Source organism: Thunnus albacares, chromosome 4, assembly GCF_914725855.1.
Source record: "Thunnus albacares chromosome 4, fThuAlb1.1, whole genome shotgun sequence".
In the NCBI taxonomy this organism is placed as follows: Eukaryota; Metazoa; Chordata; class Actinopteri; order Scombriformes; family Scombridae; genus Thunnus; species Thunnus albacares.
Window position 1 is genome coordinate 29,244,162 of NC_058109.1, and position 27,795 is coordinate 29,271,956.

At 41.6% G+C, this 27,795-nt stretch overlaps 3 protein-coding genes across 10 annotated transcripts in view; all 3 read left to right on the forward strand.

The window, feature by feature from the left end:
• The window catches only part of arhgap46a (Rho GTPase activating protein 46a), a 34,777-nt gene extending 32,078 nt beyond the window's left edge, over positions 1-2,699 (forward strand). For both annotated transcript variants that reach the window (XM_044348647.1, XM_044348648.1), the window contains exons 8-10: positions 40-131; positions 237-406; positions 1,061-2,699. In XM_044348647.1, coding sequence (XP_044204582.1) covers positions 40-131; positions 237-406; positions 1,061-1,255 — 457 coding nt within the window. In that variant the 3' untranslated portion in view covers positions 1,256-2,699. The remainder of the gene's footprint in view (positions 1-39; positions 132-236; positions 407-1,060) is intronic.
• Positions 2,700-5,189: 2,490 nt separating this feature from the next.
• Positions 5,190-17,293, forward strand: phf20a (PHD finger protein 20, a). Of its 5 annotated transcripts, none has more exons than XM_044348980.1 (17): positions 5,190-5,334; positions 7,335-7,441; positions 8,418-8,592; positions 8,827-8,911; positions 9,434-9,510; positions 9,637-10,222; positions 10,359-10,409; positions 10,558-10,827; positions 11,081-11,275; positions 11,439-11,534; positions 12,136-12,291; positions 12,731-12,912; positions 13,034-13,133; positions 14,093-14,288; positions 14,466-14,907; positions 15,427-15,607; positions 15,937-17,293. In XM_044348980.1, exons 2-17 carry the CDS (start codon positions 7,359-7,361, stop codon positions 16,077-16,079), a joined length of 3,018 nt encoding a protein of 1,005 aa, XP_044204915.1. In that variant the 5' UTR covers positions 5,190-5,334; positions 7,335-7,358; the 3' UTR covers positions 16,080-17,293. The 5 variants fall into 5 exon arrangements, with proteins under 5 accessions (XP_044204915.1, XP_044204919.1, XP_044204917.1 ...); XM_044348982.1 differs by lacking the exon at positions 5,190-5,334 and adding an exon at positions 5,806-5,894; XM_044348983.1 differs by lacking the exon at positions 5,190-5,334 and adding an exon at positions 5,957-5,975.
• A 1,091-nt stretch (positions 17,294-18,384) lies between these two features.
• Positions 18,385-27,795, forward strand: part of ndrg3a (ndrg family member 3a) — a 34,742-nt gene continuing 25,331 nt past the window's right edge. Inside the window, exon 1 of one of the 3 annotated variants that reach the window (XM_044349261.1) lies at positions 18,385-18,525. The gene's annotated coding sequence lies outside the window, so the exon portion shown is untranslated. Of the gene's footprint in view, positions 18,526-18,778; positions 18,868-27,795 lie in introns of those variants that run through there. The other 2 variants (XM_044349266.1, XM_044349264.1) reach the window with 2 other exon arrangements.

Below are 27,795 nucleotides of genomic sequence, written 5' to 3' on the forward strand. Positions count from 1 at the left end.
GCCATTGAATGTAACTGACATGCTGTGTTTTGTCTTCAGAGTGCCCGGAGACATTGATGAAGTGAATGCATTGAAGCTCCAAGTAGATCAGTGGAGGATCCCAGAGAATCTCTCAGATCCCAATGTTCCAGGTGAGGAAAGATGCATTTTTATGTGACTTATTTGTTGCTTTGTGTCATCTGCGTGTATACACAGAGTTTGAACATGCATATTAAGAGTGTGTCTGTCTCGTTAAGCCTCTCTGATGAAGCTGTGGTATCGGGAACTGGAGGAACCTCTCATCCCCATGGACTTCTATATACAGTGCGTCAGTAACTGTGACGACCCAGTGGCGGCCATCGCTGTGGTTCAGTCTCTGCCTGAGCTCAACAGGCTGGTGCTCTGCTACTTCATCCACTTCCTGCAGGTAACCATGTTGTCTTAGATTTATAATCCACCCGAACACTCACACACAACCCTAATTTACCCGAGTCCCTATTCCAGTAACACCATAGTAACTATATTCACATGTTTTTGCCTGCTGTCTTTTTCTCATTCTTCTTAAATGTCTCCTTTTTTCTTTAGTGTGTTTTAGTGAAAAGCCATAGTGTAACCTTTGTCAGATAAAAAAAACTAATACAAAAAATATTTGAATAACTAAAGCAGAAAAATACACAAAATATTTTATTTTGTAACTGAAAATCAGAATTAAAACTCAATGTCAAATGATTTTAATCTTTTGTTTCATTCTGTGTAGTGTTGTAAATTATTAGATTTTTGCAGTATCTTTTACATATACTGTGTAATATGTGGTGTGAACATCTATCCTGATATATCTACAAAAAATAGTCAAACTAATCCTCACAATTATACAAAACAAAATCTACACTGAAAACCCTCAAGTCTCAACTTGAAATACTGCTCATATAAAACACTTAATCTGATTACAAACCAAAAATATTAATGATTTGACCTGGTAACTGAACGTAACTCATGCATTACTCACCACAGGTCAAAGGTCAGTCTGTACACTCTTCTTTGCTCATTGCTTTCCTTATTTGTACCTTCTGACTATCTCCAGGTATTCGCCCAGCCTTCTAACGTGGCTATAACCAAGATGGATGTGAACAACCTGGCCATGGTGATGGCCCCCAACTGCCTCAGATGCCAATCAGACGACCCGCGGATTATCTTCGAAAACACACGCAAAGAGATGTCCTTCCTGAGAATGCTCATCGTTCACCTGGACACCAGTTTCATCGAAGGGGTTGTGTAGACTCTGTTAAACCACAGAACCCACCTCGGGTGCTGGATCAGCCCTCTGGCATCTACAGTTACACATTTACACAGTAACCTACAATCATGCATAAACACTGTCTCTGTTCAGACCACACTGGAAACTCACGGGGTGAGATATGACACCTCTTGCAACAGCTGGAGTAAGAAAACAGCTTGGACTTTGACTCGTGTGCTCTCCTGTTTTCTTACTGAGAGACAATACACGTCACCTGAAGTTTCACTGTGTTTTTTGATACTAGAATCCACAGTGACGGCATGTGAAAGCCAAAAGCAACTCACGGGTACTCTAGACTGTATCCTTAGAGTTAGCTTTAAAATGATGTATTTTCTAACCACTGCATGTGAAAACAGATTTCCTCTTTCATTTCCTGCTAAATGAGTAGTACTACAATCTAATTGTACAACAACTGGGCTGAGTAAAGTGAGAGTCTTACAGTATTTACTTCAGAAGTATTCACTTGGTAAGAAACAAGAGACAGCAGCGTTGATGCTCTGCCTCTATTTTGACTCTCTGGTATCACTCAAGTGTGTTTGTGTGCGTGTGACTGTCAGAGTGTGAACGAAAGACACGGTCTTCTTTTATCATGTACAGAAAATTGAAAATATGAAAAGTAAAAGAAATCTTTTAATGGTGTCTTATTAATAAGCTTGTGCTGTTTTGAGTAGTTGTACTGATGGACGGCCTCCTCGTATTTCATTTTACGAGACACAAGAAGCCGCAACGCCACAACTATTTTGACTATTTTGAGTACAGAGCCTACATTTCAAAGCTGGAAGGATATGCAGAAAAGCGATTTTCTAAGAAAACTAACTTGTGCTTTGATTTTGCGACTCTGAACACTCAACTGAAGCCAGACGAGAGTGCTGTAATTTGTGATGTGGGATGTTGGGTATTCAAATGATAGTTCTCTTTCTCTATTATCTATAAGAAGTCTTTCAATTGGAGTTGTGTTCTCTTTTGTTTGTGGTCTGTATGTTTTTTGGCTCAGGTCTTATGATAAAACGGGTGTTGGATGTGATAACTGTACATGGCCTCCCTCACAGACTGAAAATTTCATCAATCCATCACAAACCCCTATACTGAGAATGGAGTATTGTTCAACTGTCAAGCACTATGAGACTGTAGAGTAAGCTTTTTGTGTCCCCTCAGGCTTTGCCAATGTAAATAATTTCTGTGTGTAAATAGTATTAACTCTCCTTGTGTATTCTAATGATCCAGGCTAAAGGTGAAGTTCAATGTTGCTGTAAAGAGCAATAAAAAAAGTGTTTTTGTAATTACTGTTCATTTCTCTGCTGTAACCGCTTGCCTTTTGAACATAGGACTGATTCAAACCACTTTCCATGTGTGTATATGTGTGTTTGCATACCTTCTTGTTAAAATATAGAATCACTGTCCATAAATAAAGGTTTGTTCAATTGTAGATGGGTCACCTCCTGTTTGGTTTTTGGTCACTTCTGGTTTGAAATAGTGGATAGCTGAGAGGAGACAGGAAGTGAGGGGGGAGGGGGAGAGGAGGGACGACAAACACCAGAACACATCTTGTATTTCTCAATACTTTGTATCAAATCACTGACATGTAGACAGGTCAAAGAAAAAATGTCAGCATTAGTCAAAAAATTGAAACAGCTGAAATGTTAATTCAAACAATTTAAACTCAGTAACTGGAATATATCATGTGCGTCTTGTGAAGAAAGTATTAAAGTATTTCTTTGTTTCTGGGAATAACAAAAATCAGTATTTGAAAATTCACACATGAATAAGACAATGTTAGTGTAAAAATATTTATGAAAAACAGACAGTGGGACACTGGATATTCTCTATTTTTATAACTGATTCATCATTTCAGTTATTTTTCAAACAAAAAGTTAACTGTACAATGGGTATTTTTTTACTGTCTTCTGACATTTTAATGTCATGTTTGTAATGTTTATAAAGTTAATAAGGAAAATCTACAGATTATAATTAAATAGTTTTGATTCAGCAAAGAAAACTGTTATTATGCTTTGAAAGCAGAAGCAGTTACCTTTGCGTTTCTCAGTCTACCAGTATTGTTCAGGAAGCTACACTTGTACTACACAATCAGACACAGAAATGTTTTAGGAGAAGAAAATAAGGGTCCATCTGTCTCATCTAAAGAGGGCATGTCAGCTTTAGACACATAACTTTCAGAAGGCTTTTAATAGTCTATTTGCCCAGAATTATGAAGTTATTATTCTTTTGTATCTGCTTCTGCACAGGTTAAAGGTTCAGCAAACAGTAGCCGCTCCCCATCCTGTCACACAGCATCACCCTCACTCATCCAATCTGTACATATTCAGCTGTGTCCTTTCATGCACTTCAATGCACAAAACTGCCATCTGCTTCATCTGTCACTCTGTAGCAATCGTGTACCTGTCCACTACTGGAGAGAAGCTGGGCTGGCACTGTGACCATGACAGCAGGGTGAAATGACCTCTGGCCTTATCCTGTTGGACTGGAACAAGTTTCAGAAAAACACACAGGGTGAAATAAACCCAAAGGACAGACTCTTTCAAAAAGTACACTCAGTGACAGGCAGGAAAAGAACTGTTTTTTTAATTTTCAAATCATCCTAACTGCAAAAACCATTTATTCAGAGAGGAACCACAAGTTCAAACCTAAAGGTCTTTCCTAAAAACAGCCTCTGTAACTTTATAGAGACTTACAGTGTGTCTGCATGTAATGGTAAGTTTGTTATTTATGTTTCTATGCTACTATGGTTTCACTAAATCATTTCAGTCACATTTATTATGATTGATAATAGAGTTTATACTTTCATTTTGATTGTTGTATCAGCCATCTACAGTCTATAGTCTGTATCTATTAATTAAATCAGAGGTGAAGTATCTGTAAGTTGTACTTCAATATACTCTTTGAGGCAGTTTTCTTGTGTATTTTCACTTTACTTTACTAAATACTTTACTCAAGTACTGTATTTAAGTACAATTTTGAGGTACTTGTACTTTGCTTGAATATTTCCATTTGATACTACTTTATACTTCTACTCCACTACATTTATTTGATCGCTTTACTTTTGACACAATGGATAATATAACAGGCTTTTAAATTACAACAATTTCAACACATTACAACACATTACAACACACGTTCCCACACCAAAGATGAAACCAGTGGTTTCCAACCTTTTTGGCTTTTGATGTCTTACAAAAAGTAGTGTGTGGTCGGGGTCACATTTCAGATGTCTATGAGTTGTTAACAGCTCCACCAAATAGTTATTTTTCCCTCTAAACTTCTCACATGGTTTCATTTCAATAAATGTTCAAATGATCCAATATTTCACCACAAATCAAAGATCAGAGAAAAAGTCCAAAAACTGAAAACAGATTTGTGTATCAGAACTTTGTTTTTTCTTCTTTCCTCTCCCATTAATCATCTCACAACCCCTCAGATTTATCTGGTGACCCTTTGGAAGGGCCCAACCCCTAGATTGGGAACCACTGGACTAAACTAGCTAAATGTATATAAAGTAGTTGAAACTTGCTCCACCTCCAGCAGCTACAACTGTAATATGCTGCTTACATACTGATGCTTCAGTATTAATAATCTAATGATGTTATATATGATAATATATCAGAAGGACGAAATTAATACATTTTGCTGCTAATACTTATGTACTTTTACTTAAGTAGGATTTTTCATGGAGGACTTTTACTTGTGTGTGTATGTGTGTATGTAAGCAACAAGTTATGATGTTGGCCTACATTTGATTAATTTAAGTCTTTTATTATAAAGCCTCCGTCGAAAAGTAAAATCAGGTCTGATCAGGCTGACATTTACAAGCAACTGACCTTTGCATTTTGTTTAAAAGATTATTATTGAAATACATGAACGTCTTAGGGACCGTTGTAAGCGCATGCGCATTGAAGCACCACTCTGCCCGCGCCGGCGATGAGCAACGGCAAGAAATACAACTGCGTGATCTGTGGGAGACAGGCGGAGGCAGCGGTACCTGCACTTTGAAGGGATAATATTGCATATTTTTACACTCTGCTGGACAAACAGTGACTGGAGAACAGGTAGGCAGCTCAAACCATATCCTCTTTCGCGTTTGAGAGTTTATAATTCCTCACGGCATCGCGAAATAGGCCCGTTTTTGTGGATGCATCAAACAGCGTAGATGGTTGTGATGCCGCATGTCGGCTTTTTCAGTTCAAAACATATGTGACGAAGTAGGTGATACAGTGTTATCTTAGTACACTAAGTTGTTCTTTTTGTGTCATTACGGGCGTGTTTCCTTGGTAGTCGTGTCATTTTTCCACGTTAAGCTTTTATACGGCTCCGTGGGTTTCTCAGTTGGGGAAGTTTAATGCAGAAAAAGTATCAAGAAGTAGGCCTTAGCGCGAGGCCCGAAGAGCTCTGTGAGTGACAGCTGTACGGCCAATCAGATGCCCGTATTCCGCCCACACGAGACTCCTTCGACCAGTCATATTGGCGTAAAGTACTGACGTAGGCGAGGGTGTTACGCCCACTGGTTATAAAACACCGGACAATAAAGTGTTGGCGAGGTGGTCAACAATAATAAATGTGGAAGGTCGTGAGACAACGTTTTCACGCAGTGTTGTCTGCAATAAAATAAGTACGACTAATCAAGCGCACTAGATGTGTGGTTGAAAAATGTACAAGGGTGTGCGTTGCAAGTTTTACTCTGCCTCTTTCGATAATATATCAACGCAGGTTTAAATTTATCACGGAAATGTGATGATCTCCTCTTATTAGCGTATTTTATTTATTGCTATTCATCATCTTGTTTCCTGGCTCATAGTTGTAGCATCACCAGCTCTCGGTTTGCGCCCTGCCTGTGTTGCCGTCGTCTGTCTGCCTCTCTGTGCACTTGTGCGGGCCATTAAAAAAAACAGCCGATTTAATTTTAAATCCTGTATTTTTCTATTAGGACATTTTCGACCTTTTGATATCGTGCTCGGTGTCTGGCTGCAACAGACGGATCATTTCAAGGGTCGTTCCCATTGTCTCCTATTGTGTCTATACGTGAAAGCGGCTGACCAGAAAACACGTGGGCCGAGTAGTGTGAAGATATCCGGTTTGTAGGTTGCACTGAAAGCCAGTAACTCCAGACTGTCTTCGCTATGGTGAACCGAGTCAGCTATACGCCGGACAAAAGTAAGAGGTTGCGATACTTAATATAAATCTTTTAGCTTTTAAAAAAGCGCGGCTGATGTCTCAATCTGTGTATTATGTAAGCTTGACAAAAGAGGCGGTGTTATCGGGAGGGAATTGCTATTTTCTATGAAAAGAGCAGAGGGGCTGAACATCAGCAGTGGACTATGGGCCTGTATTTAACGAGACTGCACCAGACAGGGACCCCGTTGAAGAAGAATATGCTGTTAGACAGAAATCGACGGATAGAATTGGTGCATAATTGCCTACCTAGTGCACTGATGGGTGCTTGAGCTATTTTAGTAATTTCTGTACCATCTCTCATTGTGCCTTCCTCATAAGAAATGAAATAATGCTAAAATTAAATATTGCTCATTTTGATAACGACCCTCATAGGAACCTGTGTGAAGTCGTTTTAGACACCCCTGCTGATCACTGAACATCTGATATTAGTTACGCATTTCACCACCATTGAGGGGCATGGCTCACCTTAATATGACAGTTTTCTCTCGCTATACACTGTGTTGCACCATTTTACAACATGTGTGATCTGTAGCTTGGATACGTTGACACTAGTAATATCTTTTTCCCAGCCTGGACTGTATTATTGTTCAGCGGGCATGCAGTGGGAGTGGCTTACTTGTCTTTAACGCCAAAATTGCTACTCAGGTGCAGAGCTGTGATTTTCCATAGTCTTTTGGTAAAATAATAGTTAGTGATGACCTGAGAGAGACAGAGCTGACAGCAAGATTGTCTGTGAAGTCCTCAGTTGTCATATGTATTTTGTGTTTCTTGTCTACACACAATTTGTGTTTCTCACTAGTGTAACCAAAGTCATATTGTTGTAGGTTTGATTGGTGTGTTTATTGGTTAATGTTTGTGTGTTTGTATGTGTGTACAGGAAGAGAGCCTTGATGTGGGCAGTATGAGTAAGACACCCCCTAACAGAAGAGGGATAACATTTGAGGTGGGAGCTCAGCTTGAGGCCAGAGACAGCCTCAAAAACTGGTGAGTCATGGCCTCATTCATTCCTCTCCATCTCCGTAACTGTTTACTTCCTTCACCCTCTCGCTTAAATGCACAATGTCTACTTCCTGGGCCTGTGCTTGCAATTTTGTATGCCTATCAAACATTAAAAGATTAAGAAAAGAGTGAAGAAAGACACTCACCCTTTTCATTGTATCAGTGCTCCTCTGCCAGTAAACAACAGCTGTTGATGGGTGTGTACTCACCAAAGCAGCCTTAGAGCACAATTAATAATGATGGACAGTTGAATTAATCTGTGACTGATACTTCATATTATAAATCAGTGTTGTAAGGTGTGCAGGAAGTGTTGACAGCTTGTCTCTTAATGGTTAGTTATTTACTAAAGACGGCTTACACAGCCGCTAGCTTTCAAGTTGGAGCTATATACTGACAGACAGCTCACCCCAGTGATCTTGTCCTTACAGTGAAGCTGCCAGCATCACACACCCTCTTAACTCTGAGCAAAACCCAGTTGATTCCCCAGTTTAACAGTGGCTAGCTAGCCAGCTACTGGAGGGTGTATTCCTAAACTTTTGGTGGATGCAAGCCACTTCCATCACCAAGTTACATTCCTACACTAGCGCCTCCACTGGCTGCACAGAAACAAAACTGGGTATCTTTTCGTCCCACTCCAGGAAAGATAGCAAAGAAGCTCACCTCCGAAATTGTTAGTAACTGTGTGTTACTGGAAGTAGTAACTATCAAATAATTACCTAATTTGTTAGTGAATAAAGAAATGACATTACTGTAATGTGTTTATGACTAACACTGCCCACAGCATACCATCCTCTCTGTTTAGTGATGTCACATCATTCATTGTTGTTTCTTCATGTTTGTAATTTTTATAAGTTTGATTAATTTCTAGTGTTCTACCACTCTCATCATACCTTGAGATAAAGGTTAAATAACTCAACCTGTAACATGAATTATGCAATTTTGAATTTCTGTTGTGCCGTAGGTATGCTGCCAACATAGAGAAGATTGACTATGAGGATGAAAAAGTACTAATCCATTACCGCCAGTGGAGCCACCGTTACGACGAGTGGTTTGACTGGACAAGTCCCTACCTGAGGCCCGTTGAGAGGATCCAGCTGAGGCGGCAAGGCCTGCAGCAGGACGACACTTCTGCACCTGTAAGCTAAGGATGTGGTTCATGCTCGCTTTCATTCTGTGTGTTTCTCTAGCCTTTGATCACACTGTATTTTTGCACTGAGAGTTTCAATATCTGTTTTTCCGGAAAGCTGAAACATGATACTGATGTTTTATTTGCTTATCGTAAGCTGAATGGGTATCTGCTGTTTGGTAGTAAAATTAGAGCACTCTCCATGAGATTTTCCTAGGTCAAATGTCTCTGTCCTTCCTTCCAGGGGTTTCATGTGAATGATAAGGTCCTGGCCAGCTGGTCTGACTGCCGTTTCTACCCCGCTAAGGTCATTTCAGTCAATAAAGATGGTAGGTATCAATAACTCCAGGTAATAAACAATTGTATTGAAGTTTGAATAGAGCAGCCATAAAACATTTAAATGACTATGTTTTAATACTATTTTGAGTTATTGATTATTAAAAGTGTAACTGAATCGCAGCATTTCATGTCGTTATTTTCTTTGGATCATTGAAGTTGGGTAGTTTCAGTGTAAGATTGCAAAAGTGAAAACAATATGGAGGATGGTCTCAAATAAAGTTAATAATAAATTAAACTGTCACCTTTGCTCTCAAAAGGAAAAGTGTGGTTTTGGACGGCACTCAATAATAGCAACTGATAGCAATTTCTCTTGCACTGGCACATCAAAGTGAAACTATGACGATAAATCTAGCTGATGCACAACTACAAAACTCTAAATAGGGGAATATTTCCTACTAACAACAAGAAGAACAATTTAAGAGCAGCTACTTAAAAACTAATCTGCATAGCCAGCAGCTTGTGCTTATGTTAAACATTGTTTCCATCAATTTGTTCTCCTTTTTTGCCCTCAGCTTCCTACACTGTGAAATTCTATGATGGCGTTATCCAGACAGTGAAGGAGATACACGTGAAGCCGTTTATTAAAGAGGTACATGTAATTAGTGCTCATAACTATGCATAATAAATCTCGCTGTCTATGTATGTTTCGTCCTCCGTCAAACATGTCTTAAGCACCTTTTTCTACCATTGTTTCCTTAACCTTGCTGACAAATAGAAAGGTGGTGTTGGTGGAGGAAAGTCTCGGTCTTCTGAAAGAAACATGGTTAGGAGAGTCCCAAACCGCAGAGAAAGGAGGCCTCAGGAGAACGGTGGTCCCAAGAACAAGCGGGCCAGACGCAGCACCTCCGACCAGGAGGAGGACAGCAATAGTGAGGATGAGGAGCGGGAAGAGCGAATGGTAAATGAGAAGAACAAGAAAACAAATGGTGAGGCAGAGACTGCACCCGCCATTAAACAGGAAGAGGAAATTTCAGAGCAAGCAGATCAGAACAAGCCCAGGGATACAGACAAGGGGACAGGACTCCTAAATGGAGTGAAGGTGGAAGACAATGACGAGCATAAGGAGGAAAAATGTCATGTAAATGGAGAGGTGAAAAAGGAGGAGGTGGAAACGGAACAGAGTGGAACAAAGCCATATACAGAGTCGCCCAAGCCATACACAGACATGCCCAGTCAGACGGAGCAGGTGTCTGTCACTATGACAACCACAGAATCCAATGGAGATGTGGAGCAGAAGCCAAACATCCAATCGGAGAGCTCTCAGCCTGCAGCGGATGTTCCTCCTCCTCAGCCTGTGAAACGTAAGTGTTAATGAAGTAAACTAGCAGCATTGGATCTGCTAGATTGTGAGTATGAATGAGTAAATAACATATAGCATCAGGTTATATTTTCAGGACTTGGGTGAATAAATGAATGTCTTTCTTTTATGTTTGATAGCGGTAAGGAAGCAGGGTTTCCACAACCCCAACAGATTCAGCAGAGAACCATGTGAGTATATCTCAACACTTATTATTATTATTATTATTATTATTATTATTATTATTATTATTATTATTATCATCATACAAAAACAGTAATCTCTCATTTTTTGATGTGCTTCCTTTATACACCTGACTTGTGGTGTTCTTTGTTTCAGTGTACCGAGTTATCAAAAACCAACCTCCTCCCGTCCTGTCCATCAACCTTGACCATAACCCGTTTAAGTGCAGCGCTCCTGGCTGCACAAAGTCATTCCGTAAGGCCAAGCTGCTGCACTACCATATGAAATATTACCACGGCGAGGAGCAGCCTCCAGAGGGGGAGCGCAGCCCCACCAGGAGCGTGCAGACCAGGGCCTCTGAGAAACAGGCAACTACCACCAGTTTAGACACCCCGAAGAGAAGGCGCACGATCTCTGCCTCGATGCGTGAGTTCCTCTCCAGTTTCACCTCCGTCCCAATTGAAGTGACAAAGGAATAGTTTAATAATAAACTGGGTCAGCTGGTATTTCTACAGTGCTCAAACCAAATGTCAGGTCATGCAGCAATAAAATTGGAAATGCAGAATCATCCCTAATCACACGCTTCGAAAACAAGGCTGTGTTGTCAGTTGCACTTCCTTTGTTACTGAAATATCAGAGTTTTGGGCTTATTGTTGCGCTTTTCTTCAATTTTTCTCAGACTCTGTTGGAGCTGGTGTGGCTCCCCGCGGTGAGGTGAAAACCGCATGCAGACGCACATCAGCCCCACCCGCAGTCAACACTCAGGGCCATCAGCAGAGAGCGCTACTTAGGGAGAAGAGCAAGGAGAACCAGCTGGACAGGAATGGATGTCAGCAGCAGGACAAGGATTCAGACAAGAGTGGCTTTGACATTGGTCAGTAAGATTCAGTGATGAGGTGTTTTTCATTATGTGTTACATAATGTCCTTCCTTCTTGCGATAATTATAGCAGTTCATTGTGTTTTCTCATAGAATAGTAACCTGTTCTTAAAGCTGTGCTCACACAGAGCTTAACTCTTGCCACTTACCCGTCCTCAGGGTCAGTAAAAGACAGACTGAAAGAGAAACCGAAACAGAAGGACTTCCTCCGCATTAAACTAAAGAAGAGGAAGAAGAAAAAGAAGGCCAAGTCTGGTAAGAAGGGCTCCCTGGCATCCGGCCTCGTAACATATCTGCTTCTCTGCATGTGCACTCGCTGCGACATTGTGGAAACGGACAGGCTGCGAAGCATGAAGCACTCCATTCACTCCTCTTGGTGTGGTGGCTGAGCCTCTGTGTGTGGGAGAAGTGTTACATCTGTCACTGGCCTCTGTCACTCCATTATGCCAATCAAATAACTCCAACTTGTTTCTTGTACATCTATTAGTTATAGCTTGGTTTAAGCCTCTTATAACAACTCTGACAGTACTGGTGATGAAAAGTCAGATTTTATTGTAGCACTGATATTGACTAACCCAAACACAAATCCCCAACACTGTTCTCTCTTATTCCTAGTTGGCATTCACACTAGTGTGTTTGGCATGTACACAGATGTATGTATAGAGTGCCTTCCACAGATTTCACACAATTAAAAGTCCTGAAACATGGGCCATATGACTATTATAAAATTGTCTATCATATTTTTCCATAATGTTTGTTGTGCCACAGTTTGTCACCTCCTGATGGGCGTTTGTTTGGCATTTTCAAAGTTGACATTTTGTTCTACGTCTGCTTCCCCCCTTCCCTGTATTAACAGACTACACAGGTAGTGAGGAGAATATTGACATCTCTGTATTGGGTCTTCCGTCCAAATTGAATTTTCCACTCAAAACCCCCCCCTCACACAATCACAAGCCTGAGGCTTACCCCAGCAGGCCCGGATACGGCTACTCAGAGCAGATACATGTGGATGGTGGGTATCTCTATGACGGTGTGTGTGTGTGTGTGTGTATTAGTTTGTGTGTGTGACTGTACATGGCTTCCTCTCCCCTCCATTCTTCTCCCTCGGATTCAATCCATCATGTTGTTTGTTGACTTTGATCTGTGTCACACCCGGTCTCTGTGTCCAAATGTTGTTGCTCAAAACACATCATGACCTGCAGAATAAAACCACCTGCTGTCAACAGATGAGGCCATTTGTATTTACACTTGGTTGATTGAATCCTGAGCTCTTTGCTGCTACAGCTTGCTTTATCATGTAATCCACAAATATTCATTAAAACTCAGTGCAAAACATGTTGTGCAGTTAGAGAATATAAATTGAGCTACAGTTAAATTTAACCTTTTAACTGAATCATCTAGAGGAAAAGTTAAATCCTTGTTTAAAGCTCTGTTTGTTCCCGTTACTGTAGATGAGGATAGCATCAGTGACTGGTCCACTGACAGCTGTGGGTGGAGCGACGATGACTATGGGGTGGATTTCGATGTCACAACCCCGCCCCTGAGTGTGGACTCTGGTGCAGTAGACACCAATGATCAAGAGATAGTGCGATGTATCTGTGAGGTGGAGGAAGAGAATGACTTCATGATCCAGGTGAGCTGGTTGTTTTTTGTCACAACTTATACTTTGTCTATTTTTAAGGCATTGTAAGCTTTTTTAAGAAATCTCAGGGTTGCACTATTGTATAACATTGTTTTATTTGTCTTTCCCTCAGTGTGAGGATTGTTTGTGCTGGCAGCATGGCACCTGTATGGGCCTGCTGGAAGACAATGTTCCAGACAGATACACCTGCTACATCTGCAGAGACCCACCAGGTGAGAAAAAAAAACACCTTTTGATTCGAGTGGTGTCTGCTATAAATTACACACTGTGATCATTTAGATGTGTTGACATCAAAGCACTCAAGCTGATATGGTTGAGTATGCATGCTTCCTGTTTTAAACAGCCAACTATGGTGTGCCTTCTAGTGGACAGTGTGACAAATTACAGTTAGGATTTTATTTTTAAAATATCAGATGGTTCAAATATATATTTACATTATAATGTTAACTAGCTGAGTAATTAAAGTTCATTTTATGTTATTGTAGATCACCAACATTTTACTAAGAATTAGATGCTTCACACTGCATTTGTTTATTAATGTTCCCAAGTTTTCTGCTAAAAGAGGACACTGGTTACCAGTGTTTAATAAACTGGGTCCCAGTGATGCAAGCACAGTCTAGAATATGCATCCAGTTATAAACGTCAAAAGGAAAAGAGCAAGGATTATATTAAACAGAGTCACTCAAAATCATAACAAGATTCCTAAACAGTGAGGCTACGGGATGTTTCTGCTGCCAATTGCCTTATTGATTTTTTTTTTTTTTTTTTTTTTCAGTAGAAACTAAAATTAATGAGCTGTAGTTCTTCTCCCCTGGCCCGAACACTACTGGCTGTTGTTTTTCAGATTAATCAATGAATGTAGTACTAAATTGATACTGGCTGTAAGATGTCTTGCAAGTGTGTTCATGAGCACAGTAAATGTGTTAATAAATAAAGAGCTGCGTGATTGTACAGTAGCTGTTTGAAAATTGACTCTTAGTAGCTGCCAATATGGAGGAGTGAACTAATATACGTGATTAGAATTAGTGAAACACATTGCCTGTAAAACTTGGAACTTATCATTGTAGAACTATGTATCTTGTGTTGACTTAGCATTGTGCACCAAACCAAGCTGGCTCACACTGGTGTCTTCTGAGCACACACTGTATTTACATTGACACATTATTCCCAGGTCAGAGGCAGAGTCTGCGCTACTGGTATGACCGTGAATGGTTGAGCAATGGCCACATGTACGGCCTCTCCTTCCTGGAAGAAAACTACTCTCACCAAAACGCCAAGAAGATCACCACCACCCACCAGCTGCTGGGAGATGTGCACCATGTTGTAGAGATCCTCAACGGACTGCAGCTGAAGATGAGCGTCTTGCAGTGAGTTCAGTAGAATACAAGAAGAGACTCGAGGCTGTTTCTCTGTTAACTACTGAAGTCAAATTAAATGCAGATCAGACATTATTACCCAGGATATTTCCAATTAAACCAACACAGCTGTCTTTTGATTTTATATCACGTCTACACAGTAGACTAATCTTTGCTTTGGCTCTTTAGGAACAACACTCACCCTGACCTGCAGCTGTGGCGCCAGCCCTGGAAGCAGGTAGAGAGGTCACTGACCAGCTCGGACTCATGTCGGGGCAGCGATGCAGCTCCATCTCCTGTGACTCCTGATGAGGACATGAGAAGAGGCGAGATTTTAATGTCTAATGCTCTGGAGAAACTGAGCCGGGCTGCTACAGCTGCCACCTCCTCTTCGTCCTGCTCCTCCTACCCCTTCCCATCCTTCCAGGACTCATACATTACCAGTGAACACTGCTACCAGAAACCACGGGCGTACTACCCAGCAGTGGAGCAGAGGCTGGTGGTGGAGACCAGACAGGGCTCAGAGCTGGAAGACAGCATGAGAAGCACTGAGGAGCTACTGGAGCGGGAGCAGCGCTACGGGAGCCTGCTGGAGACGGACAAGCCTAAATCAACAGGCACCAGTAACAAGGTTAGGGTTTCTTCCTTGCTGATGGTGTTCAGTGTTAATGTTACTGACCAAGTTGTCATTATTTTTCCCTACTGTAAAATCACATTTCAACGTTAACTGAAACTGTTATAAATTGAGAAAATATGATTTCTCTAAAGTTTAACTGTCAATTTCAGAATAGCACTAAAATACTGCAGCACCCATGATGTCACCAGAGTTTCTTCTGTAGAAGATAATTTACTTGAGCTGTTAGTGACAGAAGCAACAAAGTTTTCATCATTGACTTCTCCCACAAGTTTATGTACACAGTCTTGTTTATAGAGAGAACAACATAACATTTTAAACAGGAAAATTAAAGCAGGAAAGTTGTCATGGTGACATTGTCTTAGTTACTGACACTAGTCTTCATGTAGTGATTCCCTTTTGTCTATCTTATGTGCATGAATAGTGTGCTTAGATTTTAGCAGCTTTTGCACAAAAAAAGTCTTAACCTGTTGACAATGAAAATCTTGTCTGATAACTTGACATGAATGTGTCTAGGCATCGATGGGTGGCTCGTGGTCTCAGGCTGAGATGAGGGACGAAGTTGGGAGAGATCCTGGAGAGGCTGCAGATAACAGCAGGCAGCATCAACAATGGCAGATCAACCTGCTGGATCACATAGATGCTGTCCAGGACGAGGTCTCGCACAGGATGGACTTCATTGAGAGGGAGCTGGATGGTAAGAACTTAGTTTGTAACTTTCTCTTCAGCGGGTTAGGAAACTTTGAAGGCTCTTCGCCAAAATGGTCATTAGGTTTGATATTATGAAATTAAGCAATGACACATGTTTACATCTTACTTAGCTTATGTTAGCAGTGTTGAACATTGAATGTAAACACATCTGCTTCTGATCATGAAATTATGTAACAGCCCAGAAATCACTGTCATGTACAAGAGGTTGTTAGGATTGCACCATACATGGGTTGGCCTTAGTCAGCATACCAAAATAATCCAGGTTGAGTCTTGTTGCTCACTACTAGTTCTTGTTCTTCTGCTTGTCCTCCTCAGTGCTGGAGAGCTGGCTAGACTACACCGGGGAACTGGAGCCTCCTGAACCTCTGGCCCGTCTGCCTCAGCTCAAACACCGCATGAAGCGGCTGCTGACACAGCTGGGCAAGGTGCAGCAGATCGCCCTGTATAGCTCCTCATGAGGGCGCCAGAGAACAGCAGCACACAGCATGCAGAAACAGTGCAGCGGAGGAAGCTCGCTGCAAAGATAACAATATTAATGCAAGTGAAAGACTCAGATTGATCAGCACGTTCTCTCTGACCTGACTGCTGCTGCTGTTTCTCCTTTTTTAAAAGGTTCTTTGTGGTGGAATCTGGTGCTACAGCCAGTCAGTGTCATATATGAATACTTATATGAACACGTATGGAAAGTCAGCATCATAAATCAGGATTAAACACAAAAAGTAACCTCGTAAATGCAGGAGAAAATCCTTAGGACCAGATGACATTTTTATGGTTCCCATGCAACTCTAAACCTTATGAATGCCTTTTGTCTGCGCTACAGCTAAAGGTTGCCCTGTCTCTCAGTACACAGTGCTTTACATACAGAAGCTTTATATTCAAATTGCAGTTGAGTTCCTTAATCTACATGGCCTCTTTGCAATAGTTTTTGAACATGTTTTCCAAATGGTCACTGTTTTTTGCATCAACAATGTTCTATATAGTTCAGTTTTGTTCACCTGTCGTGCCGTACATACTGCGTTTCAACTCTCGCTGTGGACAGATAATAACTTGAAGACACCCAGTATGTGACAGCACTGTACAAGCAGTCTCTACAAATAATTTGTTCTGTTTATGACCTACTCCAGGGTTTGTTTTATACTACACTGTGAAGTTATTTTTTGTCTGGAATCAAAGGCATCTTTATTTTCAGCTTCAGAAACTGTAACAAGCATGATTTCTGTTTTGTCTTAAACTGTAATGTTTCTTTTCATCAGTGTACCAATTTTATTGGTTAATCTTTATGTGTTTGTCAGTTACAGTATCCCTTACATCAATTTACTCTTTGCATTGTTATTGCTGTAGCACTTGACCTATGATTCACTGAAAACTGTATGTGGACTCGTCTCTCCTTAACCTTGCATCTTGTGCTCTGTCAGTGACAAATACTACTTAGAAGACCTGTAAATTTCTTTTATGTTCTTGATTCTGTTTCATCTGTTTATTTGCAGTATTTTGGTTGTTTGTAAATATGTCATACAAAAATGTGCTCTTCTTTATTGAAAACATTCTCCAAATACAGATATCGTATGCTACTGTACTGTAAATGTCTGGCTTAGAAGCAGGGAAAAATGTCAAAAACAATGCAAACAGATTTGCTGGTACATAAATAAACTATCATTGTTATTAATCACTATGAGAACATTCTTGGCCATTTTCTTGTGTCACTGACATGCTGGGTGTTTGAAGAAGAGCGGCCCCTCTCATCCTGTTTGTCCAGCTGGCAGTAAGACTACCAGGGAAGTCAAAGGTTGCATCATTCAGTTTGATGTAACATGTTTTCTTCGCAGCTGATTTGTGCTCTTACACAATCGGATTGAAATAAGGGGCAGCAGTGGTCTAGAGATTGAAGAAGTGAGCTTGTGACTGAGGGTTTGTAGAACTAGAGAAAACCAGTGCTGAATGCTTTCCTGCTGAAGTGCCACTGAGCAAGGCATTCAACCTCCCATCTCAACAGTGGCCCAAAAACAGTTGGGTGCACTGGACAGCTGCTATGTGCAGAGCTGCGTGATTGAGGGGAACTTTTCTGGGGGAAAAAACACGTCAAAACAAAGCTTGCGTGCATACTTGATCTAATATGTTTTATTACATAGCCGATTTGTGTGGTTACATCATCAGATTGAAAATAGAAACTTGATGGGAGTTCTAATCGGTTAATCTCCAAAATATGAACCGGCATGGTGACAGAGCAGGGCAAATGATATACTGCCCACTATAAATTTACAACACAATATCAAGCCAACGTGTTAATCTCCTGCTCTCTCGGGGCATTGGACTGGACCACTTCCAAAGATGGTCTGTGTTTAAAAAGAAATACGCTCGACATTTAAAAAATAAATAATTGCAATGATCTCACCTCCTTCTCATCAAAGGTGGGCGTTCTCTGGGGCATGCGCTGTCCGCCTTTTATTTTACCTCGAGGTAGGAGCAGATCTGGCACGTAGCTGAAATAAAGCTGGAAACTGTAACCATCATTTTAAAAAAAAAAAAAAAAAAAACGTGGTTGTAAATGTAGTTTACTCACGCTTGTCTACTGTATAGTCAGGGTGAAAGCTTCATGCATTTTTACTCTCCGTGCCTTGGGAGCAGAATGTCGTCTTCATAATTCGGAGCAGAGTGAGAGCTCTGTCCTCTCCTCCTGTCTGTGGTGCGCACCGCCTCCTCCTATTGGCTCCTCCGTGGTGTCTGCGACGCAGCGTGTAGTTCCGCCCAGAGTCACATCGAAATACTAGTTGAAGCAGAGGAAGCGGCAGGCGGGAGCACAGTATTGTACATTTAGCGTTAAATATTCACATTGCCGTTGATATTCAACAATATACCCGGAGCGGAATTGACTGGAACCCAGTGGATACTTATTTTATCGCCAAGGTAGGTGTTAAATCCGTGTTTTCGCGGTAACATTTTCCCATTTACCACTTACAGATGTGCCCGATGCCACAGGAGATTATCTCAGCTCGTTGGATTTCAGCCTGTTCGTGTTGCTGTCTGTATATCGACTCGTTTGTCGGAGAAATGGAGGCAGCCGTTGGAGCAACAATGAGTCAGTAACGTACCAATTAAAAACACACGTTAAGACACCGCGAGCGAAGCTTCAGTTAGAAAAACTGCAGCTCAGTTGAATTGAGTTCATCGCTGCTCTTCAACAGTGATGCGACACAGCGCCTGTTTTCACACCGTATCTTCCTTTTTTCAGTGCAGTACGTATGAAGTGTGAGTTTGTTTTCTGTTATATTGTGTACTTGCCAAATAATAACTTAGGTTCTTGCTATCTGTATTAAAATGAGGCCTGTCACGATGCGTTACATCGTGAATTATCGAGCTGAAACAACTAAGGAAATGTTAGCCGAATAGCTTATAGCTTGATTAATTTAATACAATCTTAAAATACAAAATTCACACCAAAAATACCTGCAGGAAAATGTACTTTCCGTTTATAGTAGTGATACAGTATTACAGAAAGGACAAGAGTTTTAGGTTATAAACTCACTGTTGAGTCCAATAAAACGCACATTGTACCTTTTATTATCATTATTATTACTATTACTATAATTATTTTTCCTTTATTGGAATATTAACATGATTTTCCTCTGGGATTTCATTTTGTCTGTGTGTTGGATGTGTGGCTCTTCGTCACTCATGGTGTCACTGTAGATATTACTCTTTCATTCGGCACATTTTCCCAAACAGTGTCCGAGACAGGACTTCAAAGATCCATCATTTTCACTCAGATCAATCATAATGATATAACCGCAGCTGGCACACCATTCAGACACTACATGATGGATGACAATGTCACTGGTGGCCATGGGAAGGTCACACAGGTGCGGAATGTAAGAGGGTGGGCATCAGGTGTTCCCCCTTACTTCAAATTGCCATTGTCCTTTTGTGGTATGTTTTAAAAAGGACGCTGTAGTCTGCAGTTCATAGTAAAATCATTAGTAAAGTAGTTCCAGTCATGGCAGAATAGAAATACCATAAAGTACGAGAAGGTCATTATAATAACCTTTATATTCAGTTGCTGCTGGGCATTATATCAATTTTATATCGTTATGGTCATATGAGACTAGATATCATCTTAGATTTTGGATATCGTAATATCGTGATATGGCGTGTTGTCTTGACCTGGTTTTAAAGGCTGCATTACAGTAAAGTGAAGACTGTTCTATCTGTTCTATTATCGGCCTTTACCCACTTAGTCATTATATCCACATTACTGATGATTACTTATCAAAAATCTCATTGTGTAAATATTTTGTGAAAGAACCAGTAGTCATCCCTACAATATTGTTGCAATATTGATATCGCGGTATTTGGTCAGAAATATTGTGATATTTGATTTTGTCCATATCACCAAGCCCTAGTCTATATTCAGTATTGCAGACACACTATTGGCTGTATATTAAAGCTCTCAAAGCTTTAATTCTGGTGCTGTATAGTGTCTTTAATTATAGTTTTATGGTGGTGGTGTTGAATTCAGGTGTTCTATCTCCCACAATGCCCTCCACAGTATCACGTGGTCACGGAGCTTACACAACAAGCAACGACCAGACATTTGTTGTCACTCACAACATTGTCGCCACACACGGTCATTGTTCAGACTGGAAGAGCAAATAGATAACTATTAACAGACAGTTGCTCTCCGTAAGCTGCTCTGTAAAGCGATCGCTTGTTTTGAAAGCAGAAGAAAGAGCAGTTAGTGGTTAGTCCGAGGTTTATTGCCATATCATTGGAGGCAGTTTACCCCTGGTTGATTATTACAGTGAAAAGCTACTGCTTAACTAATGGGAGTGTCAAAAGTTGTTTATTAAGCCGTACATTGTACTTGGGATCTTTTTGAAATTTGCTGGAAACATATTCATTTGGTCTCTCTCGCCTCAGTCCCTGCTGAAATGTCACTGCACAACTCATTTTGCATCACTTAAAATAGGCGTCTGCGCTTTATTACAACACTTTGTTTAAAGCTGTCAGACTTTCTGGTCTTCTTTCCAACTGTTGTGGCGTTCCTCCTTCCGCAAGTGCTCAGAAAAATGAACTTACCTCAGTATTCAGAGTGAAAACAAAGGCACCAACTGTAACCGTGCCGTACATTATATTGCATTCCTACAGTAAGCGAATGATGTAAAGAAATATATTTCAGCATCAAGAAACGACACTATTAAGGTGCCTTTCAGCAGGGATTACAATTTACACATAATGTATTACAGGGATTACAGAATAAGTGAGAAACACTCTTGTGGAGAAGAGGATTTCTTGCAGGAATGGCAGGGATGAATGTCAGGGAATAACACTCACTGGAGAGATGGAGACAGTAATTAAGCCAATGTGCTGACAGTCAGTCCTCCTCCTCCTTGTGTTCACTCACACCTCCACATTACTGTCTCTGTGGGTTTGCCAGCCCTGCGGGGCAAAGCAACCTGCGCCAGACGTGGACGTTTACTGACTTGTTCTCATAATTAGAAATACCTCAGTTGTCAACAGCACATCCTCGTCTTGATTTCCCTTTTTGCTTTTCATGTATCTGGTAACCCAGCTAACAGCTCCAGCAAACAGGTTTTGCGTGTTGTTGAAAAGCAGAACAGTTTCTCAGTCTGACCCTGTCTCCTGGAGCTGTGCTGCTGCTGCTGCTGTGTTTTTGTAACTGAATCTGTAATTTAAGCCGTACCTTAGGGCCTAGAGTTACAGCACAAGCTTTGCACAGCAGCTTCAAGCATTCAGTGCAAAAAAAACAGCTGATGCATACACACCTCTGTTCTAGGTTAACTTCTTACATTTCCGTTGACCCAACTGCTTTACAGTGTATGTGGACAGCTATCCCATTTTCATCAGGGATGGATAGAGAACACACGTAAAAAAACGAATGAATGACTAAAACTACTAAATTATAAAACAAACAAATGAATGACTAAAACACCAGAGACAGTCGCTTGCAGGTTTGTATGAATGGCAGTTTCCACACCTTTCTCAGACACTCTTATCCGCCGGATCGCACCCCTGCAGGAGGGAGGGCTCTGTCTGTCTCCATTTTCTTTATCAGCGTCAGCAATAATATCAGCAGGTGGTGATGAGGAGAGAGAGAGAGAGCACAGGTGTTAAGCTTGTTGATCCAAAGTGTTGGATATTAGCCAAACTGGACCTCCGGATGCTCCGGACTGTCCTTCAGTGCCGCTTTTCACTTAGGATCATATATTTTGAGAACCGGCCCTCACACACCTGCTCAAATAGTAGAGGGAAGTATTTCCACTCTGACAGGTCTCATTGTGCTCATCATGAATTTGTGTGTGAAGAAAAAGGATGGTCTAGCTCTCCACTGAGACAAACCCGTTTGTCATAGATACACATAAGCTGGCACACATGCTGCAAACGAGACCCTCTCAACTTAAACATGTAAGCAGCATGCAGCCCTCTTTTAGAGTCTCATGAGAGGCTGTGCAGCATGAACGATTTCATCCTCGGCTTACTTTAACGGTCTAGGGAACACCCAGGAAAGTTAAATGCTTTAGTGGTTGTTATTATGATGGAGCAAATAGCAGATAAAATGCCGTGTTGACTTGAGGATCCTCCCCTCAGGCTGTGGTCCTGCTATAAGCAGTTATAGTACACAAGGACCTGATCATCAAATGCTGGAATTGCACATAGAGAGATTGGTCCCTGGTGACTGTGCGTGTAGCTCAGTGTGAGTTGTGACATGTTACACACATTGAAATGTATACAATTGATACATATGAGGAAGAGAAATAGTGTCTGTGCCATTTTATGACTCATTTGGTGTCTTATTGCTGCTTTGCATCCTGGAAGCAAAGTGAGCGCGCTGACTGGTAAAGCATTCCATGTTGCGTCGGTCGTCATGATGAGAAGAGAATGACTTTATGTAAATGACGATGAAAAAGGTCATTCGATTTCAGCGGCGCCACCAGCTGAGCCGAGGAAAGCTCGAGGGGGGCACCCCCCGTGGTTGCCAAGGACACCGCCGACCTCCACAGCGAGCATTTGCGAGGGAAGGCGGCAGAGGAGCCACCTCTGTGTTTCTCTGGGAGATTGAGTTGTCAGTAATCAGTCACTGTGACAGCCAAGCTGACCACATGGATAACTCTATTAGCAGAGGCTGTGTTCCTGTGAGGCAACAGGCCTCTTAGCACTGATTCATACACTGAAACATGCTGAGACATGGTGTGAATCAAAGGCCTTAGTGTATTCACAGGCAGAGGTCTTTACTATCTCTGGGCACAAGGGCTCTCATGTCTCTGTGCTGTGTTAATGTTTTATGGAGGCGGGTTCTAATGTTTCCACTCAGCTTGTTGAATCAAAGCCCTGTGTGTGTGTGTGTGTGTGTGTGTGTGTGTGTGTGTGTGTGTGTGTGTGTGTGTGTGTGTGTGTGTCTGCCATAGGCTACTTTCAGGGGCAAATTTCAGATTTAAGACCAGTTAATTGGGGACGGCTAGTCCAACTGGGGACAAAAGATTTTTGGGGCAGTGGTTAGGGTTAGGGTAAGTCTCCAGGAAATAAATGTAAGTCTATGTAATGTCCCCAGAAGTGACCTAGGACAACGTGCGTGTGAGTGTGTGAGTGTGTGAGTGAGCTAGCGGGTGGGCTGCGCAGATGTCCCCTCTGTCGCTTCCACAGCTGCCCTTCGTCCAGTCTGACCACGGTGTACAGATTTTTGTGAGCCTCCAGCAGGCCACCGCCCTTCTGAAAGCTCGGTCTGCTCACGTCAGCCAGCTGGGACCCAGGACACACACACACACACACACACACACACACACACACACACACACGCGCGCAGCATCCCTCTCCCACTTGGTCTTTCTCTATGCTGTCTGCACAAGTGAGCATGGCAGAGGAAATCCCCACAGACTAAGCGGCAGCTAGCCTAGCGTAGCGGAGTAGGGGCAGGTACTCTATTAGCAACACTGAGTGCAGGGCGACAGGGCTGGCCATTCAGTCTTATTTATAGCCAGATACCAGCCCAGCCAGGAGAGACTCATTCAGCCGGGCTCACACCTCTCTCTGACCTATCACAGTAGATTTATCGAGACTCATCTGTCTCTTGGCGTGTGTCATGTAGCTACAGCTATCTAAATTGCTGTCTGTAGTGTATTGCCATTCTCTTATTAGTCTATTTATCATCGTTTGAAAGGATCAACCGTGGCAGTGCCTTGCAGGGTATTATTTGGAGTCTAAGGAGAGATGAGAAACATCATTCATGAGAGTGTGTGTGTGTGTGTGTGTGTGTGTGTGTGTGTGTGTGTGTGTGTGTGTAAATAGCACAGTATGAATAGTATACTGTATATTTCCATTGTTCACAACCTGTATTGTAGAGCCAGTTGCCAGGTAGGGCTGGATGATGTGGCCAGAAACCTGTGTTGTGATAAATTGTTACATTTAAAAGTGATAAGCGACAACAACTGTTAAAATACATCAGTGCGTGATATTTCATGTCTTGTATTAGCTCACCTCTGATATCTTTGCCCTGATTAATTACTGATGCACACCTACGCAGGTGTTTTCACTTTGGCTAATCAGGCCTCTGCTCAAGTGGGTTGAACCTATGCTGGGAATTACCCGAGGTCACCAGAGTCTTTGTACTAATAAAAATTGGTAAAGTGCACGTTATTTCAACCTAATGGGTACTTGAAAAAATTACATTAATTTGACAAAGTCTAAACCCAAAATGAGTCAACTTAACCTCCGAAGGAACAACAGCTAGCTGTCATAAACCAACAGGATGTCAATGGAACATGGTCCATGAACACCTCCGAAGTCCTGAGAAGAAGTCTCATCAGGCAGATTGAGTGACAACACCTGTGTGTGGATGGACTGTGGCCAATGAACTACATGGATGGCTAAATCTATTAACTTTAATCATACAGTATCAAAGTCAGACAGCGTATCTGTTAATAATTGTAATATGAGCACATTTTGGGCATTGAGAGATTAATGATATTGTTAAATTGCAATGTTGCAGTCTTAGTTTCTAGTACAGTACCTAGACAGGACAGGGGTAAATATGTGTCTGTTTCTCAGCAGACAGAGAAGGAAAGGTAAGGGGACAAGAGGACACATGCACTTCTAAGAATCAAAACACATTCACCCCATTAGACTCACTTGCAATCGATGCCCATCTTACTGCGGGGAACACTTTACTTATACATGAAGACCAGAATAGATGTTTTGGGTGACTCTGTGAGGCCACATTGTACGATGTAGTGAGGAGGGAGGAACCTGGAAGGGCTGACTCACAGCAAGACTTACTCATACATACAACACTCAAGGCCTTACATATCATACACATACAAAATTCATTGTCTGCCACGCACACTTCCTTGTGTAACACAGGCCTAACGGATAAATTGAGTTTCCAGTTGGCTGGTCCGAAACATCACTTCACCAGTGGAAAATATTGCTCTTGGTCTCCGGGTTTGTATTCGCACAGTAAATTTAGCGTGCCACAGGAAGTTTTGACAAATAATTTTACGAACCATAGCACTGTATTTAGGGAGCCAGCAGGCTGTCCTCGGAGATTCTGAGGCTGTGCGCGGTTTCATGTGAGAGGTGAAGCATGCTGATGATACCAATAGATATGTGGTTATAAATCAATACAGCCAGATGCTGCTCTTTAATCTCACAAGACCATTAGCAGATAAAGTGGCCCTTCAAGGAATAATGTAATTCTTTAAAAGCCCTCGGAGAGTAATGAGAGGGGTTTTGCACTCGGTGGCCCTGAAGGATTATAGACATGTGTGTGTGTGTGTATGTACTGTACATGTACTTGCAGGTGCATGTACAGAACACTGTGCTTTTATGTGGTCTGAGATTGTATGGAGGTTATTTTACATGGACGCTCATTTTTGTGAGTGCCACAGGGGCTGTCCCCAATCCTGAATGAGTATAGGGGTCAGGGTTTGGGTGTTTGATGAGGGGGGGGGGGGGGGGGGGGGGGGGGGGGGGGGGCTTTTTGGCAGACAGATCAGTGCAGTGGCTGCTACGTGTCACTGAGGATCTTTGCTAATGAGCCAGGCTTTTCCTCACACACACACACACACACACACACACACACACACGTGCACACATATGCACAGAAACATTCAAGTGATGGATGATTTTCTCTATAAAAAGATGCAGTCGTGTTGCTCAAGAGACAGATGTTATAAAGAGACGTGCATGAACATCACAACCCAGAAGACAAGGTCACAAGTCTCCTCCCACGCACAAATGCAATTGGGCACGTGTGTTTGTCTTATACTTTCACAGCAGCACTCGTATTATCGTCCCAGTGTGTGTAATATCCCATGTCCCGTCCAAGTACAACCTCTACAACATATTTATCACTTGCATTTTGAGTTATGGCTGGCCCGAGGCTCAGGATATTAAATGTGGTAGTGACTGAGTGAGTGTGCCTTCAGATTCAGTTTCCCAAAGAGGAGATGAGTCAATTATAGTAATGCAGTATTTAGCATTTATTAGATCTTTTTAGCCCTGGAAGGATCAAACAAGGAGGTCGGCAGGAGGATGAAGAAGACTTGTTTTCCTTATCACCTTAAAATAGCTTCTCTTGTAGATTGAGTTGCTTATCTAACATTTCCATCAGGACATTATTTTTCCTTTGTCTTTATTCAGTGGTCACCTGTTTATGTATCAGTATGTATGCATCAATTTCTTAAATTTAACACCTGAGCAGGCGCGTGTCTGATGTTTGGTTTTTTTTTTTCAGTTTCAAAACCAGAGTTGGGTGTTGGTGTATCGGATAAGAATAGACCATTTTGATCGAATCATGACAGAAAAAGACATCAGAGAGATGTTTCATCCTAGTTTTTGTTATATTGTCAAAAGAAAGGGGAAAAAAAATCTGTGTCGGCTTGTATCAGGAGAATCATATAAGCTGTAAGGAGGATGATGGAGCCTCAGGAGAGCAAGCTGTCATTTAATTAAGTAGACGTGAAGCGTGGGGAGCTGCATGGGTGTGTGTTTCTGTGCTCGTTCATCTGTGTGTCTTTGCTGACAGTACCAGCAGGGGATGTTCTGTGACATAGGTCAGGTTTTCCATGATAGAGAATGAAAGGTTTCTTCCTGCGTGTTATCCCCTAGAATAGAACAGACAAGACAATGAAATTCAACCATCCTGTCTATCACCCATGTTGCTATTGACCTGACATGAGAGGGGGGGGGAGCTGGGGGGCTGAAACGCCAAACAAATGGATTTTCCTTTTATAATTCTCTTACCAAACGACTCGGGTTAGAGCAATAATCTGGAAGTGAGCCTTGTTACAGTCCATTAGATTTACTCCACTTCGGATTGCTGCCTCCGCACACGGGGAACTGTAAACATGGACTTGGCCCGGTTATGAAAAGTTGGAGGGGAAAGAAATTTCCAGTGACGTTCCCCCTGGATGGAAAGGTCTCCCAGTGTAATGGTAAGTCGTCACCACCCCAGTGCAGGAATAACTTTTTTCCACTTGTCTGTAGCCCTGACAGCAAAACACTCTTGCACATAAAGAAGAGGAAACATAGATGTTAGGCTGTCTGGATGGTTGGCAGGAGGGTAGTATCTCTGGAATTTGTTCTGGCCTACTTTCTCTTGTGATGAAGCCTGGTGACGTTCTGACTGAATACTGAGGCTCCAGTTGAGGACAGACATGCTTGTGTTCCTCAGTGATAGGATTTGCCATTAGAATAATTTGGCTCTCAGCTCGGACACAATAGCTGCGTCCCAGTTCAGGGGCTAGATCCTGATCCTCTACGCAGCCCATAAAGGTATGTCCCTCAGAGACCCTGAAGGCCTGGGACAGGTTTCATGATACCTGAGTTTATATTTCAACACATTAGGGCTGCAAGTAACAATTTATTAATTATCAATTAATCTGACGATTATTTTCACGATTAATTGTTTTGTCTATAAAATGTCAGTATTAAAAACTGGCTGTTATAATTTCTCACAGATATTAACATAATTTCTTCGAATGATATACAGTTTAGTACCATGTATGAGAAGCAAAAGCATCAGATTCTCACATTTTAGAAGGTGCAACCAGCTAATATTTGGTATTTTTTCTTTAAAAAAAGATAAAAAACAATTATTAGATTATCAAAATAGATTAATTTTTATGTTTACATCGACTTATTGACTAATCGTAGCAGCCGAGT

Excerpts from the sequence above, each read along its gene's own strand:
- phf20a (XM_044348980.1), top strand. The coding sequence starts at position 7,359 with ATGAGTAAGACACCCCCTAACAGAAGAGGGATAACATTTGAGGTGGGA. Across the intron at positions 10,223-10,358 it reads TCCTCCTCAGCCTGTGAAAC|CGGTAAGGAAGCAGGGTTTC; the intron begins GTAAGTGTTAAT and ends TATGTTTGATAG. Across the intron at positions 14,908-15,426 it reads CAACAGGCACCAGTAACAAG|GCATCGATGGGTGGCTCGTG; the intron begins GTTAGGGTTTCT and ends GAATGTGTCTAG.